This window comes from Dromiciops gliroides, chromosome 2 (genome assembly GCF_019393635.1).
Source record: "Dromiciops gliroides isolate mDroGli1 chromosome 2, mDroGli1.pri, whole genome shotgun sequence".
In the NCBI taxonomy this organism is placed as follows: domain Eukaryota; kingdom Metazoa; phylum Chordata; class Mammalia; order Microbiotheria; family Microbiotheriidae; genus Dromiciops; species Dromiciops gliroides.
This window is the reverse complement of record NC_057862.1, coordinates 570,425,515-570,447,325: the sequence shown is the minus strand read 5'-3', so window position 1 is coordinate 570,447,325 and position 21,811 is coordinate 570,425,515. Positions and strand designations below refer to the sequence as shown.

General features: G+C 37.3%; 1 protein-coding gene across 4 annotated transcripts in view; it reads left to right on the top strand.

The window, feature by feature from the left end:
- LOC122742274 (SLX4 interacting protein) overlaps positions 1-21,811 on the top strand; it is a 244,107-nt gene that overhangs the window by 15,577 nt on the left and 206,719 nt on the right. For all 4 annotated transcript variants that reach the window (XM_043986391.1, XM_043986392.1, XM_043986390.1 and 1 more), the window contains exon 2: positions 13,336-13,389. In XM_043986391.1, coding sequence (XP_043842326.1) covers positions 13,363-13,389 — 27 coding nt within the window. In that variant the 5' untranslated portion in view covers positions 13,336-13,362. The remainder of the gene's footprint in view (positions 1-13,335; positions 13,390-21,811) is intronic.

Genomic DNA, 21,811 nt, shown 5'->3' with positions numbered 1-21,811 from the left:
CACTTAGTCCAATCTGTACCCTAAAAATAATCTTCACTGGAACATAATCTCCAAAGGGTTAATATATCCTCTGCTTGAAGATCACTGAGGGGTTACCCACTGCCTTCTGGAAAGTTCATTTCATTTGGGGATGGCTCTGATTATTGGAAAATTTTTCCTGACATCAAGCAATTTAACTTCCAACCCCTCCTGTGACTTCCCTTCCAGGAAAAAAAAATAACAAGATTGATTTCTCTTCTACATTATGCTGTTTAAAAAACTTGAAGGCAACTGTCATGTGTATCTGAGTCTTCTCCAGGCTAAACATACCCTGTTCCTTCAACTAGTTCTCATATTGTATAGATTATGTTTGTTCTCTTCACACACTTCAGTTTATCAAAGTGCTTCCTAAACTCTGGTGCCCAGAATTCATCACAATATCTTATATATTGTCTGATTGGGAGGGGTGGGGCAGGACAGAGTATAACAAATCTGCCACCAAGGGTATGTTGGTAAATGTCTAACAGCTGCCTCTGAAAAAATAAGTATATGCATGATGAACATTTAAATTTTATCTACATTATTGATTGTTTCTCCACCACTTTTTAGAAGTCTAGATAATCAACAATAACTTAAGCCCTGATTTATAGTAGTTTGCCAATTTTTGATGTATAAATGCTCTCACTGAAAATTTAAGAATCTGATATATTTAACAATCTCTGATATAAAGCTGCCTCTCTAGCACCTAGCTTCTTAAACTATGGGTCGTGACCCAATATAGAGGTCACATAACCAAATGTGGGCATTTCGAAAAATTTGGCAACAGTAAAAGGGTTATGTATACCTATTTTTATACAAACTAAATGCCCATGGTCGCGTACAAATTTCTTGGACAAAAAGGGGTTGCAAGTGGAAGAAGTTTAAGAAGTCCTGTTCTAGCACCTCCATGTCTCCCACCTCATTATTTTTGTAAGTTATATTTCTTTCTCTCTCTCTCTTTCTCTCTCTCTCTCTCTCTCTCTCTCTCTCTCTCTCTCTCTCTCTCTTGGTGAGGCAATTGGGGTTAAGTGACTTGCTCAGGGTCACAGCTAGTTAATAAGTGTCAAGTGGATTTCTCTTAATGTTGTTCAAATTTGTATTACCTTTTCTGACTACAAAAAGAAAAAAATCACAGTTGACTCATAAACTAAATGTGTTCCATTAACCTCCCTAGGGTCATGCAGCTAGTAAGTGATGGGAAGGTAGAGTATATCACTCAGAGCTTCCACTTAAGGAGGTAACCTAGGCCAGCTGTCTTTTTTCCCCACCTTACAGCACTTGTTTGGACTTCTCCATCATACTTCCATGCCAGGGACCTTCCCTTCATTTCTCTACCTTTTTAGCTTACTTTTGTGTTATCTTCCTCTATTAGATTGTAAACTCCTTGAAGGCAAGGACTCTTTTTTTGTATTTGTTATATCCAGGGCTTAGCTAAGTGTCTGGTACATAGGTACTTAATAAATGTATATTGACTGACTACTCTTTGAGTCTCATCTTTTCTCTTACTAAAACCCTTTTTTTTTTTAAATTCTGGTTCTCCTTAGCTTTTCTTTTTGACAGCCTCCATCCATTCTTTGAGTTGTAGTACCAGACCACATTTTTGTATGTATCCCTTGTTACTTGCCGTTGCTTCTCTATTTTGTATATATCTTTTAAAAATCTAAGTTGATTGGTATGTTTTTATATAGCCACATCAGTATCTTCAGACAGTGCCTTTTTCTTCTCACTGGAATTGTTTCCCCTTTGTGTGGTCATAATTTAATTCTTGAAAGTATTCCTTTCCTTCTGGGCTGACTCAGTCAGATGATTAGTATCTATCCTTCTGAACCCTTTGAAATCTGTTCTCCCAGAATCCAGGGTGCTTCACCATTCCTGACTTTATTTTGCTGTCATAAACTTTTTTTTAAGAGTATTTTTATTTGATTTTTTCTCAATTACATGTAAAACAATTTTAATGTACATTTTTTAAAATTTTATTTTATTATTATTATTTTTTTTTAGTGAGGCAGTTGGGTTTAAGTGACTTGCCCAGGATCACACAACTAGTAAGTGTTAAGTGTCTGAGGGCGGATTTGAACTCAGGTACTCCTGACTCCAGGGCCAGTGCTCTATCCACTACACCACCTAGCTGCCCCTAATGTACTTTTTTTATAATTTAGAGCTCCAAATTCCCTTCTTCCCTGTCCTCTCATCAACTTGAGAAGGCAAGCACTTTGATATAGATTATACATGTGCATTCATACACAACATATTAGTCATGTTGCAAAAGAGAAGACAGACCCCCTGAAAAGTAAATAAAGTTTTAAAAGTATGCTTTGATTTACATTTAGACTCCATGGAGATGGATAGCATTTTTCATCATAAGTCCTTCAGAATTGTTTTAGATCACAGTACTGCTGAGATAGCCAAGTTATTGATCACCATTACAATATTGCTGTTGCTGTGTACAGTGATCTCCTGACTCTGCTCACTTCACTTTGCATCAGTTTATATAAGTCTTCCAAGGTCTTTCTTAAACCATCATGCTCACCATTTCTTATAGCACCATGGTATCCCATCAAAATCATATGCCATAACTTGTTTAGCCATTCTGAAATTGATGGACATCCCTCCAACTTTTTTTTTTTGTTTGTTTGTTTTGTGGGGCAACGGGGGTTAAGTGACTTGCCCTGGGTCACACAGCTAGTGTCAAGTGTCTAAGGCCAGATTTGAACTCAGGTACTCCTGAATCCAGGGCGTGTGCTTTATCCACTGCGCCACCTAGCTGCCCCCATCCCTCCAACTTCTAATTCTTTGCCACCACAAAAGGGGTTACTATAAAAAATTTTGTACATATACATCCTTTTTCCTTTTTCTTTGATTTCTTTTGGGTGCAGATCTAGTAGTGGTATTACTGGGTCAAAAGGTATGCATAGTTTTATAGTTCTTTGGGTATAGTTCCAAAATGCTCTCCAAAATGGTTATATTGGTTCAGAAGTCCAACAAGAGTGCATTAGTGGGGCAGCTAGGTGGCGCAGTAGATAGAGCACTGGCCCTGGAGTCAGGAGTACCTGAGTTCAAATCTGGTCTCAGTCACTTAACACTTACTAGCTGTGTGACTCTGGGCAAGTCACTTAACCCCAATTGCCTCACTAAAAAAAAAAAAGAAAAAAAAAGTCCATTAGTGTCCCTTTTTTCCAAGTTCTCTCCAGCATTCATAATTTTCCTTTTCCATCATGTTAGCCAATCTGAGAGGTGTGATCTGGTGCCACAGAGTTGTTTTAATTTGCATTTCTCTGATCAATAGTGATTTAGAGCATTTTTTCATATGACTATAGATAGCTTTGCTTTCTTCTTCTGAAAATTCCTTGTTCATATCCTTTGGCCTTTTATCAGTTGAGAATGAATTGTATCGGGGGCCGCTAGATGGCGCAGTGAATAGAGCACCGGCCCTGGATTCAGGAGTACCTGAGTTCAAATCCGGCCTCAGACACTTAATACTTACTAGCTGTGTGACCCTGGGCAAGTTGCTTAACCCCAATTGCCTCACTTAAAAAAAAAAAAAAGAACGAAAATGAATTGTATCCTTATAAGTTTGACTAATATCTCTTTATATTTGGTAGATGAGGCCATTATTAGAGAAATTTGCTATAAAATCCACTCTCCTGCCCCCCAACTTTCCTGCTTTCCTCTTAATCTTGGCTGCATTGGTTTTCTTTGTGCAAAACTTTTTAAATTTAATATAATAAAAATTATCCATCTTACATCCTGTAATGCTCTCTATTTCTTGTTTAGTTATAAGTTCTGATATATATGTATATATATATATATATATATATATATATATATATATATATATATATATATTTTCCCGTTACATGTAAAGATAGTTCTCAACTTTTGTTCATACAAGCTTTCCAATTTCAGATTTTTCTCCTTCCCTCCCCCCTCCCCTAGACAGCAGGTAATCTGATATAGGTTTTATTTATATATATATATATATCATTAAACATATTTCTGCATTAGTCATGTTATAAGAGAAAAATCAGAGCAATGAGGAAAAACTTCAAAATAGAAAAACAACAACAACAGCACCAAAAACAAAAGAAATAGTATGGTTCATTCAGCATCTATACTCCACAGTTCTTCTTTTTTTTCCCCCCCCTGGATTTGGAGATCCTCTTCCATCATGAGTTCCCTGGAACTCTTCTATACCATTGCATTGGTGAGAAGAATATAGTCCATCACAGTAGATCAACACACAATGTTGATGATACTGTGTACAATGTTCTTCTGGTTCTGCTCATCTCACTCATCATCAGCCCACGCAAGACCCTCCAGGTTTCTCTGAACTCCTTCCTGCTCATCATTTCTTACAGCACAATAGTATTCCATTACATTCATATACTACAACTTGTCCAGTCATTCCCCAATTGATGGGCATCCCCATAACTTCCAACTCCTTGCCACCACAAAAAGAGCAGCTATAAATATTTTTGTACGTGTGGGTCCTTTTCCTCTTTCCACGATCTCTTTGGGGAAAAGCCCCCAAAGTGGTATTGCTGGGTCAAAGGGTATGCACAGCGTTATAGCCCTTTGGACATAATTCCAAATTGTTCTCCAGAATGGTTGGATCAGTTCACAGCTCCACCAACAATGCATTAGTGTTCCAAATTTTCCACAGCTTCTCCAACATTTATTATTTTCCTTTTTTGTCATTTTATCCAATCTGATAGGTGTCAGGTGGTACCTCAGAGTTGTTTTAATTTGTATCTCTCTAATCATTAGAGATTTAGAGCATTTTTTCATATGGGAATAGAAAGCTTTGGTTTCTTCATCAGAAAACTGTCTGTTCATATCCTTTGACCATTTCTCAATTGGGGAATGACTTGGATTCTTATAAATTTGATTTAGTTCCCTATATATTTTAGAAATGAGGCCTTTATCAGAAGTACTGGCCATAAAATTATTTCCCAGATTTCTGCCTCCCTTCTAATTTTGGATGAATTGCTTCTGTTTGTACAAATTTTTTTAATTTAATGTAATCAAAATCATCCATTTTGCATTTTATGATATTTTCTATCTCTTGTTTGGTCATAAACTATTTTCCTTTCCAAAGATCTGAAAGGTAGACTATTCCTTTCTCTACTAATTTACCTATGGTATCACCTCTTATGTCTAAATCACGTATCCATTTTGACCTTATTTTAGTATAAGGTGTAAGATGTTGGTCTATGCCTAATTTCTGCCATACTATCTTCCAGTTTTCCCAGTAGTTTTTGTCAAATACTGAATTCCTATCCCAGAAGCTGGAGCCTTTGGGTTTATCCAACACTACATTATTAGTGTCATTTACTACTGTGTTTCCTGTGCCTAGCCTATTCCATTGATCCTCAACTCTATTTCTTAGCCAGTACCAGATAGTTTTGATGACTGCCGCTTTATAGTAAAGTTCTAGGTTTGGTACCGCTAACCCACCTTCCTGTGCATTTTTTTTCATTATTTCCCTGGATATTCTTGATTTTTTGTTTTTCCAGATGAATTTTGTTATTATTTTTTCTAGCTCTATAAAATGATTTTTAGGTAGTCTGATTGGTATGGCACTGAATAAGTAAATTAATTTAGGTAGTATTGTCATTTTTACTATATTAGCTCTGCCTATCCATAAGCAATTGATATCTTTCCAATTATTTAGATCTGATTTGATTTGTGTGAAGAGTGCTTGGTAATTGTGTTCATAGAGTTCCTGGGTTTGTCATGGCAAGTAGACTCCCAAGTATTTTATATTATCTACCGTTACTTTAAATGGAATTTCTCTTTCTATCTCTTGCTGCTGGACTTTGTTGGTCACATATAGAAATGCTGATGATTTATGTGGATTTATTTTATATCCTGCTACTTTGCCGAAGTTGTTAATTGTTTCAAGTAATTTTTTAATTGATTCTCTAGGATTCTTTAAGTATACCATCATATCATCTGCAAAGAGTGATAGTTTTGTTTCCTCCTGGCCTATTCTAATTCTTTTTTCTTTGATTGCTAAAGCTAATATTTCTAGTACAATATTAAAAAATATGGGTGATAATAGACATCCCTGTTTCACCCCTGATCTTATTGGGAAGGCCTCTAATTTATCTCCATTGCATATAATGCTTGATGATGGTTTTAGGTAAATACTGTTTAAAGGAAAGCTCCACCTATTCCTAAGCTCTCTAGTGTTTTTATTAGGAATGGGTGCTGTATTTTATCAAAAGCTTTCTCTGCATCTATTGAGATAATCATATGATTTTGGTTAGTTTTCTTGTTGATGTGGTTGATTATATTAATAGTTTTCCTAATGTTGAACCAGCGCTGCATTCCTGGTATAAATCCCACCTGGTCATAGTGTATTATCCTGGTGATCACTTGTTGTAATCTCCTTGCTAATATCTTATTTAAGATTTTGGCATCAATATTCATTAGGGAAATTTGTCTATAATTTTCTTTCTCTACTTTTGCTCTCCCTGGTTTTGGTATCACCACTATATTTGTATTATAAAACGAATTTGGTAGAACTCCTTCTTCACCTATTTTTCCCAATAATTTGTATAATATTGGAATTAATTGGTCTTTAAATGTTTGGTAAAATTCACCTGTAAACCCATCTGGCCCTGGGGCTTTTTTCTTAGGGAGTTCATTAATGGCTTGTTCAATTTCTTTTTCTAATATGGGTTTATTTAAGGATTTTATTTCTTCTTCAGTTAACCTGGGCAGTTTGTATTTTTGTAAATATTCATCCATTTCATTTAGATTGTCAAATTTATTGGCATACAGTTGGGCAAAATAATTCCTAATTATTGATTTAATTTCTACTTCATTGGTGGTAACATCCCCCTTTTCATTTTTGATACTGGTAATTTGGTTTTCTTTCTTTTTTTAATCAAATTAACCAATATTTTATCTATTTTATTGATTTTTTCATAAAACCAGCTCTTAGTTTTATTGATTAATTCTATAGTTTTCTTGCTTTCAATCTTATTAATTTCTCCTTTAATTTTCAGGATCTCTGGTTTAGTATCTAATTGGGGATTTCTAATTTGTTCTTTTTCTAGATTATTAAGTTGCATGCCCAATTCATTAATCTCCTCTTTCTCTTTTTTATTCATGTAAGCATTTAGAGCTATAAATTTTCCCCTAAGCACTGCTTTGGCTGCATCCCATAGATTTTGGTATGTTGTCTCATTATTGTCATTCTCTTGGATAAAGTTATTGATTATTTCTATGATTTCTTGTTTGGCCCATTCATTCTTTAGAATGAAATTATTTAGTTTCCAATTGATTTTCATTCTACTTTTCCATGGCTCTTTATTACTTGTAATTTTTATTGCATCATGATCTGAGAAGGATGCATTTACTATTTCTGCCTTTCTACATTTGACTATGATGTTTTTGTGCCCTAATACATGGTCAATTTTTGAAAATGTGCCATGTACTGCTGAGAAAAAGGTATATTCCTTTCTATCCCCATTTAATTTTCTCCAGATATCTATCATGTCTAACTTTTCTAGTAATCTATTCACCTCCTTCACTTCTTTCTTATTTATTTTTTGGCTATATTTATCTAATTCTGAGAGGGGGAGATTCAGATCCCCCACTAGTATAGTATTACTGTCTAATTCCTCTTGTAACTCATTTAACTTCTCCTGTAAGGATTTGGATGCTATACCACTTGGCGCATACATATTTAATATTGATATTACTTCATTATCTATAGTACCTTTAAGTAAGATGTAATTTCCTTCCTTATCTCTTTTAATGAGATCTATTTTTGCCTGTGCTTTGTCTGAGATAAAGATTGCTACACCTGCTTTTTTTACTTTAGCTGAAGCATAATATATTCTGCTCCAGCCTTTTACCTTTACTCTGTGTGTATCTCTCTGCTTCAAATGTGTTTCTTGTAAACAGCATATTTTAGGATTCTGGTTTTTAATCCACTCTGCAATTCGCTTCTGTTTTATAGCAGAGTTCATCCCATTCACATTCACATTTATTACTGTCTATTCCCCTCCATTCTATTTACCCCCTTTGTATTTTCCCCCTTCTTTCACCCTATTCCTCCTCACCAATGTTTTGCTTCTTACCCCTGCCTCCCCCAATTTTCCCTCCCTTTTTATCACCCCCCTCCCTTTTCTTTACCCTTTTTTCCCTTGCTTTTGTCCTCCGTTCAGTGAGTCCCCTCCTTTCCTTTCCCCTTTTACTTCCCTAAAGAATGAGGTAAGTTTCTTTATCCCAATGAACGTATATGTTTTTCCCTCTTTGAATCAAATTTAATGAGAGTAGGGTTGAAACAATGTTCACCCCTCCTTTCTTTCCCTCTATTGTAATAGGTTTTTTTTTCACCTCTTCATATGATATAATTCATCCCATTCCACCTCCCCTTTCCTCTCCTCTCCATAGACTCCCTTTTTAATCCCTTAATTTTCTTTGTATCATCACATCAAAGACAATATATAAATTATACTCTCTGTGTAAAGTCCTTTTCTCTGCCCAAATACATTTACAGTTCTTTAGAGTTATGAGTATTGGGGGGCAGCTAGATAGTACAGTGGTTAAAGCACTGTCCCTGGATTCAGGAGTACCTGAGTTCAAATCCAACCTCAGACACTTGACAGTCTTACTAGATTTTGTTGTTCAGTAATTCAGCTCTCTCTGACTCTTCTTGACCCCATGGACCATACTGTCTATGAGGTTTTTATGGCAAAGATTCTGTAAGCTAGCTGTGTGACCCTGGGCAAGTCACTTAACCTCCATTTGCCTGCAAAAACAAAACCAAAAACAAAAACAAAAACAAAAAAAGAGTTATAAGTATTATCTTCCTGTGTAGGGATGTAAACAGTTTAACCTAACTGAGTAACTTTTTTTCCCCCTCTATTTACCTTTTTAAATTTCTCTTGAGTCTTGTATGTTAAGATCGAATTTTCTATTCAGTTCTGGTCTTTTCATCAGAAAACATTGAAAGTCCCCCATGTCATTGAATGTCTCTCTTTTCCCCTGAAAGATAATGCACATTTTTGCTGGGTAATAGATTCTTGGCTGCAATCCAAGCTCCTTTGCCTTCCGGAATATCATATTCCAAGCCTTGCGGTCCTTTAATGTTTTTTTGTTTTGTTTTGGTTTTGGTTTTGCGGGGCAATGGGGGTTAAGTGACTTGCCCAGGGTCACACAGCTAGTGAGTGTCAAGTGTCTGAGGCTGGATTTGAACTCAGGTACTCCTGAATCCAGGGCTGGTGCTTTATCCACTGTGGCTCCATGATATTTAAATTGCTTCTTTCTGGCTGCTTGGAGTATTTTCTTCTTTACTTGATAATTCTGGAATTTGCTACAATATTCCTTGGAGTTTTCCTTTTGGGGTCTCCTTCAGGAGGTGATTGGTGGATTTTTTCGATGATGATTTTATCCTCTGATTCTATAATATCAGGGCAGTTCTCCTTAATAATTTCCTGCAATATGGTGTCTAGATTCTTTTTCTGATCATGGCTTTCAGGTAGTCCAATGATTCTCAAATAGTCTCTCCTGGATCTGTTTTCCAGGTCAGTTGTCTTTCCAATGAGGTATTTCACATTTTCTTCTATTTTTTCATTCTTTTGATTCTGCTTGACTGATTCCTGGTGTCTCATGGATTCCTTATCTTCCAATTGTACAATTTTAATTTTTAAGGCATTGTTTTCTTCAGTGAAATTATGCACCTTTTTTTCCTTTTGGCCAGATGATTTTTTTTTTTAAGTGAGACAGTGGGGGTTAAGTGACTTGCCCAGGGTCACACAGCTAGTAAGTGTTAAGTGTCTGAGGCTGGATTTGAACTCAGGTACTCCTGACTCCAGGGCCAGTGCTCTATCCACTGCGCCACCTCGCTGCCCTCAGATGAATTTTTTAAGGAATTGTTTTCTGTAGTCAATCTTTGTGCTTCTTTTTCCAAGCTGCTGATTCTTTTTTCATAGTTTTCTTGTTTTGCTTTCGTTTCTCTCCCCATTTTTTCTTCTACCTCTCTCAGTTGATTTTTAAAGTCCTTTTTGAGCTCTTCCAGGAAGGCTTTTTGTTCTTGAGATCAATTCACCTTCCCTCGTGAGGCTTCACCTCATCTGAGTTTGTGTTTGCTTTTTCCCTGTTGGTACAGAAGCTCTCAATGGAGAGGGCTTTTTTTTGCTTCTTATTCATTATTGCAACTTATTTATTTATTTTTTAAGTTGAGGTTTGCTCTGGGAGCACCAGGGTCCCTGTTTTGGGCTTCTTGTGCAGGGGTATAGGTGCTGTGTCACTGACTTTTTACTCTGAGGCCTTTATGGTGTGTTAAGTCTCCCGCCCTGCACTTCTTATCTGAGCGTGCTAGGATCAGTGGGCCTAGTCGCACCTATCCTGTTTGTGGCCCTCCAGCTGGCAACTTGCCCTGTGGGCTGGTGCAGGTAGGTTTTTCCACTGTCCTGCTGGGCCATCAGATTTTTGAGCCAGGATCCAGGGTCCTCAGTTGTTTGGCTGTGGCCCGCAGCTTCCTGCTGACTTGCCCTGACCTCCTCAGCGCTGGGCTGCTGCCCTGCACTGCACCTCCCTTTTGCCCAAGTCAGACTGATCTTTTCCTGAAATCTTCTAAATTATCTCTGGTTGGAAGACTGTGTTGTGTCTCTCTGTCTCTTTTCAGGTTCTGTAGTTTCAGAATCCGTCCAGAGGCTTGATTTAATGTTCTTTTTGAGGGAACAGAAGGAGAGCTCAGGCAGCTTGCTGATTCTTCTCCACCATCTTGGCTCCACCCCACTGTCATAAACTTTTGAGGAAGAGTCATTATTTTCCCCCTAAGGTTCCCATCATTTTGATTGGAGTAGCCAGTTCCTCTTTGTTGAGAATCAGATCCACAACTTTTTTTCTTGTTTGTTTCTTCTGTCATTTGAAGGATGAAATTACCATTAGATCAAGCCCAGAAATATTAGCTGCCCTTCTTTTGGCAAGAAAGCTTTAGTAGGTATCTAAATAGCAGAAGTAAGCCATCTCTACTTATTTGATAATTGAATCATAATTATGAGGTCAGATTTTTGTTATGACACCTTATTTATCTTGTCTATTGCCTAAACTTTACTATAGACTGTTTTCTTGGGTTTTTTTTTTCTCCTGTGAATTTCTGGATATCTCAGTTGCTAGTCATTTGTCCTCATAATCATTCTCCATGGTATCTAAGTTGGTGAATGTATGTAGGCAGTGTTCTCCTTCTCCCTTCTTTTTCAATGTAAAGTAATTTCAATTGGATTTTTAGTATAGAGTCTTACTAGATTTTGTTGTTCAGTAAGTCAACTCTCTCTGACTCTTCTTGACCCCATGGACCATACTGTCCATGAGGTTTTCATGGCAAAGATTCTGGAGTGGTTTACCATTTTTTCTCCAGTGGATTAAGGCAAATAAAAGTTAAGTGATTTGTCTAGGGTCATACAGCTAGTAAGTGTCCGAGGCCAGATTTGAGTTCAGGCCTTCCTGACTTCAGGCCCAGTGCTCTATCCATTGAGCCACCTACCTGCCTCCTGGCAGATTTTTGTCAGGTACCCTTAATATTTGATCAGGGGCTTATTATTCCTTTATTTTAAGCATGGTCCTAAAATCCAAATCTTCTGATCAGACACAGTCTTAATTAGCTATTAATATTCAAATGGTTTTATTAGTAGGTAACATCTCTTGTTATGATGATTGACAATCCTTGACCCCAAAGAAAAAAGCCTTACTTGAAATCTAATTCAGTTTCTTCCTTCATAGCATCTTGTATGATCATATAGTGGTTTGCAGCTAACTGGGGCAAAATAAAATAACTAAATTACTTATATGATTATTTAAAATGATTGATATATCATTTTTACATATTTTTAAAGTAAAACATTTTTCTGGACATGGTGGCTCATGCCTGTGAGATCCCTGTGGTTTATATGTACTGGAGAAGGCTGGGACTGGTGGATCACTTGTGTTAAGGAGCTCTAAGCTTTAGTAGGGCTAAAGCCCATTTGTTGTCTGCACTAAGTCCAACAATAATATGATCAGCTCCTAGGAGCAAAGGGTTACCAGTCTGACCAAGGTGGGATAAACAATCCCCAGGTTAAAAAAAAAAAATTGTTCAGTCTCCATGCTTCCATGATGATGAGTATTGACTGATCTATGAGTGGCCAACTGTACCACCAGCCTGGACACAATAAGGAAATCCAGTCTCAAAAAAATAACAAAACAGAAACAAACCAAGAAGAAAACCTTTTAATATGCATAATGCTCTCCTTTTCTCACAAACGTTTGCTTTACGTGATTGGCATTTAGTTCACAAGATTTTGACAACATTCTTTCAATGCTTTCTGTCATGGAACCACACTTTAATCACATTGGATGTTAAGTGAACCCTTGAAGAATAACAATTCATTTTTCCAACTTTTTAAAACATTTGCTATAACTGTGTTGATCTTGGCTGGTTAAAAAAAAAAGCAATCTTTTTTAAAAACAGAATATTTTTTTTTTAAAAAAGTTTTTTCTGAACTCCTAACCAAAGGTGAAGTTTGAACATATATTTCAATACTTTACTTGACATTGCATTTTACATTTCCCAGGTAGGATATAGTTTGTACATAGTACAAAACAAGTCCTAAATAATATGTTGTTTGTTATTTCTGTTAGGGGATGCCACTAACAATTCTACTTTGTTAATACTCATATTGCTAGACTAATACATTTGTAGATTCCAGAGCCTAGAAAGAGAGGTTATGCATTGTGTAGGGAAGCTTCCCAAAGCTACTCCACAACCTTCACCTGATAGGAGCAAGAGAAAACATAGCCTCTAGCTTATTTAGTGAGCCTTTTTTTTTTTTTTGTCAGGGTAATGAGGGTTAAATGCTTGCCCAAAGTCACAGAGCTAGTAAGTGTCAAGTGTCTGAGGCCAGATTTGAACTCAGATTCTCCTGAATCCAAGGCCGGTGCTTTATCCACTGAACCACCCAGCTGCCCCCTTATTTAGTGATCTTTACTGGGCCTCTTCTCTATACCTATTTGTCCATAAGAAAAGTACTTTAATTGTAAAGTTGAATTGTAAAAGTTTATAAATAAGTTATAAATATTTTTAATGAATGCAGTTAATACTTATTGAGTTCCAATTATTTTAATTTTTCATTAAAGTATAGTATTTTTACATAGAGACATGAATCAGCCATTAACTTTTAATCACTTAATCATCTTTAATCATTTAACTTAATTCTTTTCTATATAATACCAAAATAAACTTGACAAAGATTCTGGGCCACTTGAATGTTATAATAAGTAGCATTTATTAAAGATCCATATATTTGTGTGTTTTAGATTTCATTCATATTGGAATCAATACTGATGGGGTCTAACAAGTTTGTTGTTAAGGTAAGTAACATTTAATATTCTATATGGTGGATATTTATTTAGTAATGTCACCAAATTTTGTGTCATTTTAAAAAATTAAAGTATGCCTTGTTTCTTTAAATCTGTGAGTACTCTGAAAAGTTGAAGACTTTTCACTTTAAGTGCCTATTACATGTGATTTCTGACCAGGCTAGATAATTGGTTAAGTTAAAACACCAACTTGGTTGTTTTTGTTTAGATATGAGATTAATTACAATAAAATTCCCCACTCTTTGCTAATTGGCTCTCAGGCCTCTTCCTTCTATCCTCTGTTTATGCTTATCTCTTTACTGGTTGGTGTTGGGGACAGCTAAAGCTAAAAAAAAAGTAGTGGTTCCTTTGGGGTCTTTAAAAAAGTTTTCAGTGATCTCCAGCCCTGAGGAGAGACACTAGAACAATGAGACTAGACCTTCCCTGCAAACCCTGACTTTTTACCTAGCTGAAGCAAAAGCAACAGCAGAATAATTTGATAAAGCTAATTTACATCTCCCGATTCCATTTGAAGTAAAAAAAAAGATGAAATTCAAAATGTAAGCTGTGTCTTTGTCAGGTAAGCAGTAACACATGCAGATCTTCCATCAGTCTGAAAATGTGCCTCTTGGACTGAATGGACTGAATTACAAACTGAATGTCTTGTATACATCTCAAACTCAACATGTCCAAAACTGAAATCATTATCATTGTTCCCCAAACCTTTCCCCTTTCCAGATGTCCATATTTCTTTTCAGACATTGCCGGCCTTCTAGCCTTTCATGTTCATAACCTCCACATTGTCTTGAATTTATCCTTCCTCACTCCACATAACCAATCTGTTGCCAGATTTTGCTGTTTCTACCCCTACAGCCTCCTTCACATCTGACCTCTTTCCTCTACACTCACACACACAGCTACTACCTTAGTTCAGGCTCTTATGCCCTCTTTTATAGATTATTGCAACAACTTCTTCATCAGTCTTCCTGACCCAGATCTCTTCCCCACCCCAGCACATCCTATATACTACTGCCAAAGTAATTTTCCTTAAGAGCCTAGATGTAGATGTGACTCCCATACTCCATCAACTCACATACTTTTCTATTGTTTTTAGGATAAAATTTAAACTTTTCTCTTGAACAACCTTCACAACCTTGCCCCAGTCTGCCTTTCCAACTTTATTGTATATTATTCCCCCTTCCATAATTTGCATACCAACTAAACTGCCCTATTTCTTATTCTTCACATGTGACAGTCCATCTTCCATCTTGTGTTTTCATTAGCCATCCCACATACCTAGATTGTGCACCCTCCATATAGCAGAATATTCTTTCTATTCTTTTTTTATTTCTAATTTATTTAGAATTTTCCCTACCTTACATGTAAAAACAAATTGTAACATCAATTTTTATAACTTTGTGTTCCAAATACTCTTCCTCCCTCCCCTTAAGAACTCAGGCAGTTTAATATAAGCTATACGTGTGCAGTCATGAAAAACATATTAGACAAAAAAAACCCAACAACTTTAGAAATAGGAACTAACAGCAACAACAACAAAATAGACTTGCATCTGTATTCAAATACCATCAGTTCTTTCTCTGTAGATGAATTACATATTTTTCATAAGTCCTTCAGAGTTGTCTTGGATCACAGCATGGCTGAGAATAACTAAGTCATTCACAGCAGATCATCTTATAATATTGTTGTTATTTTGTATACAGTACATTTCACTTTGCTTCAGCTCATGTAAATCTTTCCAGGTTTTTTCCAATAGCATCATGCTCATCTTTTTTTTAATTGTAGACTACATTTATATGGTACTTTAAAGGGAGATTTCCTTACAAAATACCCATGAAGATGATTATTGCAACAACAATTATAGCCAACATCTATATAGTACCTTATACCTGACAAAGAATTTTCTTCATAATAGCCCAGCAAAGTAAGCACCACCATCATCATCATGCTCATCCTCATCTTACATTGTTAGATTTTTTTTCCCAGTTACTATTGCTAACTGTGTTTCCCTCCATCCTATTTGCTCCCCATAATATTCACTCCATTTTCTCTATTTTCTTTTACCCTCTCCCTCCTCAAAAGTGTTTTGCTTCTGATTGCCCCTCACCCAATCTGTCCTCCCTTCCTTCACCCCTCCCTTCTCATTCCCTTCCCCCTCCCACTTTCCTGCAGGGCAAGTTACATTGCTATACCCACTTGAGTGTGTATGTTATTCCCTCTTTGAGCCAATTCTGATGACTGTAAGACTCTTTCACTCCCCTGCTCCTCCCCCAAATTTCCCTCTACTCTATAAGCTTTTTCTTGCTTCTTTTATGTGAGATATTTTATCCCATTTCACCTCTCCCTTTCCCTTTCTCCAAGTGAAATACTCTAACCCCTAAATTTTATTTTAAAGATGTCATCATGGGGCAGCTAGATGACACAGTGAACAAAGCATCCGCTCTGGACCCAGGAGAAACTGATCCCAAATCCAGCATCAGACACAAGACACTCACTAGGTGTGTGAACCTGGTGTAAGGGGCTAAAATTCTAGCTATACTGTCTAAAATATCTAATGTGCGGTTGCCAATAAATTAGAAACTTTATCATGGGTATAGACTTTTAAATATTTATTAAAGAGCATTGGGATCTAATGATCAGGGAGAAAGGTAAAAATCTAACTATTTCTAAGAGACGCCATCATCCAGCCTGCCATGGTGAGGTCAGGAACCAAAAGGGCCAAACCCTTCCTTCTTCCTCCCAGAGGTCTCTTGTCGAAAACCGAAACAGCCCACCCCGCCCCCCCCGCGCCCCCCCCCCAGCTCTAAGCCAATTGGCTGGTAGCTTTGATAGATAGTACCCATGAACAAATATCAGTTTCTGACGCCAAGGACCTGACCACATGGCTTGCCCTCAGATGCCTTCTCCTCATGGAGGAGCTTTCCTACAGTAACTCTCCAGCAGGTGGCGTCACTCCAATTGTTACAGTCCCCCCTTTGTTTCTTCAAGGAACATGTAGTATTTCCTTGATGAAACAGTAAAGAGCATTAGGATCTAATGATCAGAGAGAAAGGTTAAAATCTAACTATTTCTAAGAGACCCCATCATCCAACCTGCCAAAAGGGCCCAACCCTTCCTTCTTCCTCCAGAAGCCTCTTGTCAAAAACCGAAACAGCCCCCCCCCCCCCCCAGCTCTAAGGCAGTTGGCTGGTAGCTTTGATAGACAGTACCCACGAGCACATATCACTTCCTGATGCCAAGGACCTGACCTCATGGCTTGCCCTCAGGCACTTTCTCCTCATGGCAGAGCTTTCTTACGGTAACTCTCCAAGAGGTGGCGTCACTCCAATCCTTACACTGGGCATGCCACCCACCAATGACTGCTCCACAAAAAAAGATAAACAAAAGATAAATGCTTAACATATATCATTCCCTCATAATCAATTCCCATCTCTACCCTCTGTCTAAATTTATTCCTATCTGCTCTAATACTGAGAAAGTTCTTATGTGTTAGATGTATCATCTTCCCATGTAGGGATATAAACAGTTTAACCTTTTAACATTGCTCATGATTTCTTTTTCCTGTTTACCTTTTTATGGTTCTCTAGGGTCTTGTGTTTGAAAGTCAAATTTTCTATTCAGCTCAGGTCTTTTCATCAAGAATGCCCGAAAGTCCTCTCTTTCATTGCATTCCCATTTTCCCCCTGAAGGATTATATTAAGTTTTGCTGGGTAGGTGATTTTTGGTTATAATCCCAATTCCTTTGCCCTCTTGAATATCATATTCCATACCCTCTGATCTTTTAATGTAGAAGCTGATAGATCTTGTGCTATCCTGACTGTGGCTCCACAGTACTTGAATTGTTTCTTTCTGGCTGCTTGCAGTATTTTCTCCTTGACCTGGGAGCTCTGGAATTTGGCTATAATATTCCTGGAAGTTTTCATTTTGGGATCTGTTTCAGGAAGTTATTGGTGAATTCTTTCAATTTCTATTTTTTCTTCTGCTTCTAGAATGTCAGGGAAATTTTCCCTGACAGTCTCTTGGAAAATGATGTCTAAGCTCTTATTTTGATCCTGGTTTTCAAGTAGTCCAATAATTTTCAAATTATCTCTCCTGGATCTATTTTCCTAGTAAGCTGTTTTTCCAAGAAGATATTTCACATTGCCCTCTACTTTTTCATTCATTTGGCTTTGCTTTATTGTGTCTTGGTTTCTCATAAATTCATTAGCTTCCATTTGTTCAATCGTAATTCTTAGGCAATTATTTTCTTCAAAGAGCTTTTCCATTTGGCTTTTCAAGCTGCTGACTTTTTTTTGCATGACTTTTCTGCATCACTCTCATTTTACTTTCTGTTTTTTCTTCTACTTCATTTACTTTATCTTCAAAGTCCTTTTTGAGTGCTTCTATGGCCTGAGACCAATTTATAGTTTTCCTGGAAGCTTTGGATATATGAGCTCCGACATTGTTATCCTCTTCTGAGAGTGCACCTCGATTGTCCTTGTCACTTTCTATGGTCTGTACCATTTTCTGCCTGTTTATCTTGCCTGCCTATTTCTTGGCTTTTAACTCCTTAAAGTAGGGCCCTGTTTCCAGGACGCACTGTCCCAAGCTTCAGGGTGTCCCAGGTGGATTGATTTAAGAAGAGGCAGGTTCTTCACTTGCCTGGCCTGTTCTCTGCTCTGTAAATTACCCCGGGCCTACTTGCTCTTCAGCCAGGAAACAAAATTTGGTTTCACTAAGGTTGAAAGCTCCAGCAAACCTTCACTCCTCGCCCTGCTGGGCTACCGCAATTACTCAAGACTGCTTCCTGTTTCCCTGCACGGATCAGCACCAGCAGAGAGCCCTGCAATCTCCCCCTGGCCAACTGCTCAACCCTCTCACCAGACCATGAACTTAGTTCCAGAAGACACTAGTGCTGCAACCGATTTCAGAGGCTCCAGGGTCTCTTTCCCTGGCACTGCTAGCCTGGGACTGGATTTGTACAGTGCTGCCTAGGTCTGGATCTGTGTTGGCACGACCGGGGAATTGGCCTCCACTCCCACCCCCGCACAGCAGCCCCCTCCTGTTGACCTTCTAAGCCATCTTTGGCTGGAAAATAATCTCACCCCATCCTTTTGTGGATTCTGCTGCTCCAGGAATTGTCCTGTGACATTATTTGGAGGGTTTTGGCTTGGTCATGCAGGGAGAGATGAGAGGTTACTGCCTTTCCCCTTCCATCTTTTGGCTCCGCCCCTCTCTTCTATTCTTTTAAGGTGCTGCTCAGTCAGCATCTTCTACATGAAGATTTTCCTGAGTCCTGCCAATTTCTAGTGACCTTTCTTTGAAACTACAACATATTTAAATACTTTGTATGTATTTATATTTTTTTCACTTTATGGCTATGCTGTATGTATGTATATGTGCATAATCACACACATTCTGTGCTTCATTAAAATGTAACCTCATTGCAAAGAGAGATGGCCTGTTTTGGTAGGGTGCCCACCCTTGAAGAGAAGGTTCTTGTTTACACATAAGTACATAGTCTCTTTATAGGGTGATAATCTGTATTAGACGTTTTGAAATTTTTATACCAATGTCTACTGCTCTTCATAACTACTAAGAGTTCTAACTTTTTGCATTAGAAATTTTCACCTTTATTTCTGATGAATCATTATCGTTCTCTATTTATAGATCCTTCTGTTAGTTTCTGCATTTCATTTCTTGGATTAGTTAGGTATTCAAGTTCTGATTGATTAAAACAACACTATGTTGAAAAGATTTATTCCAAAAATTAACCCTCTTGGCTAGGTTTCCTTTCTTCCTCCTTCTTTCCTTTCTGGGTGGTAAAATTTATTTTATGAAGGCTTGATTAATTGAAATATATTCCTGATTATCCAGGCTGTGTAAGCTAGGCATTTTGTAGATATTGACTTTGAAACAGGCTGACATATATTTAAAAAATATAATCTGGCTGGCCAAATTTCTCCAGAATGTGGGTCTGGCTGTGTGTTCTGCAGGGGAAGAGAACTAATAGTAACTATCCCTTTATTCTATCATTCTATCCCCACTCATCCACCTTCTTTTATATTTGCTCTCATCAGAGTCTCATATTTTATTTAAATAATGGAAATTGTAGTTCCCTTTAATATTTTTCTGGTCTTCTTTTTGTCTTTTTTGCTTCTTTCCACTTATTCCCTCCACACTATACTTATATCAGTGGGAAGATTTTATGTTCTTCCCTGGATTTGTTCATTTAAAGTCTATATTTCCTTTGGCATTTTTTTCTTTTGTTTTTTATGGGATTTCAAGATCAGAGAACTTGTTAATTAATATTCAGTCCACTGGATACTCTATGCATTTATAGTTAAATTGGCCTCCAAATAGGGTTTCCCAAAAGTCATAGTGAAGTTTTAAGCCACTAAAGCTTGTATATTGCCAGGACTGTTCTACAACCTAAACGAAGTATTATGAAGGAAACGTGGTATAAAGGATATCATCAAAGAAATGTATGAGCAAAAAAGAAAAGGGGCTGGTTATGTAATGAGAATTAAGAATTGCAACTCTCCAAGGTCACCGGTTATCTCTCTGCTTCTAAATTCAGTGGACCTTTTTCATTCTTCATCCTTCTTGACCTCTCTGTGGTGCTTAACACTGTGGGGGCACCTTTTTTGGCTACTGTCTCCTCCTTGGATTTCTATGACCCATTTTTGCCATGATACTTTAAGAGCTTGTCTGAACATTCTCATTCTCCTTAGCAAGGTCATCATTTATTTGTTTTTTGTTTTTTTGTTTTTTGGGCGGGGCAATGAAAGTTAAGTGACTTGCCCAGGATCACACAGTGAGTGTCAAGTGTCTGAGGCCGGATTTGAACTCAGGTCCTTCTGAATCCAGGGCTGGTGCTTTATCCACTGCGCCACCTAGCTGCCCCCCATCATTCATTTTCAGTTACTTATTTGTGAATATACCTAAGGTTTTGTCTTGCATACTCCATTCTTCACTTCTTTTATACTCTTTCTGTGATTCCATTAGCCACAGTGTATTCAGCTATAATCTCTGTGCAGATCCCTCTGCAAAATCTATATATTATCTCTGGCCCATGTTTCTCTCCTGAGCTCCAGCTCCATATCTCCAGTTGCTTGATGAATATCTCCTCCTGGATGGGCATCTCAAATTCTACATGTCCAAAACAATTGAATATTTTTTCCCTAAACCTACTCTGTCTTTTAAAATTCCAGTTAAGCAGGTTTACAACCTAGGGATTATTCTTAACTCTTCATTCTGACTCACCCTCAGGTAGTCAGTTGTCAAGTATTATTGATTCTACCATTTCAACATCTCTTGAATCTGTCTCTTTCTCTCCACCCACACAACTTTCCCCTGAATTAGGCTCTAAAAACACTGATAGATCTATGGTGGCATAATGAATAAAAAATACAGTGAGCAGAAAAATCAGTAGTGCTTGTTATTTTTTTCCTTACTTGCTCACTGACCTTCATCAGTTACTTAAATTGACTTTTGTTCATTTGTAAAGTGGAGCATAGTATTGACTTCTTGCTCAGCAGAACTAACCTGAGAATTAATCAAGTAACATTTGTAAAATTTATAGAAAATCTCAGAATACTAAGATTCTCTGTGAAGTGAACATTACTATTACTGTCATCTAATTGGAAAATATAATATTAGTTTACATTTGAGAAACGTCTTGTATTGTTGAACTGAACTATACTAGTGGAATGATTAACAAATGGAGTGTTATATTGTACTCTGTAGTTTGCTATGTTTTGATCATTAAAAAACATGTGAAGGCAGCTAGGTGGTGCAGTGGATAGAGCACCGGCCTTGGAGTCAGGAGGACCTGAGTTCAAATATGGCTTCAGACACTTGACACTTACTAGCTGTATGGCCCTGGGCAAGTCACTTAACCCTCACTGCCCTGCCCCTCCCCCCCAAAATAACTTGTGATCTGTGAGTGGCACTATCCTTTCATTTCTTGACCACCTAATGCCTTCCCATTCCTATATTTACTCCCAGTTGCTTCATTTTTCATTGTTTTTATTTTTTGTGTAATTCAAGTACCTAGCACAAGATATTTATAAATGATTGATAATTGATGAGTTAGAAACAATCATGATTTGAAGGAGTTAGGCAAAAGTGGGGATTGTTCTAGAATTAGAACTATTATCAAACTAGGAATAGGATATCCCTTTAAGGTTTTTAACAGCTGTGCTGTTTATTTTATATGACATTCAACTTCCTGATGCTAGAAATTCCTTGTTGTCCTTGGATTGAAACTTCTGTTGCTTAGTAGTAGTTAGTAGCCTACCATCATCTTTCCAGTGGAAGAATTCATTTTTCAGTTCTTGTTTTTTCTTCCTATATCATTACATTAGAAATAAACTTACTTGGACACTATGTCCTTTCTTTGAAAAATCTCATTTTTTTTGGACTTTACATGTAT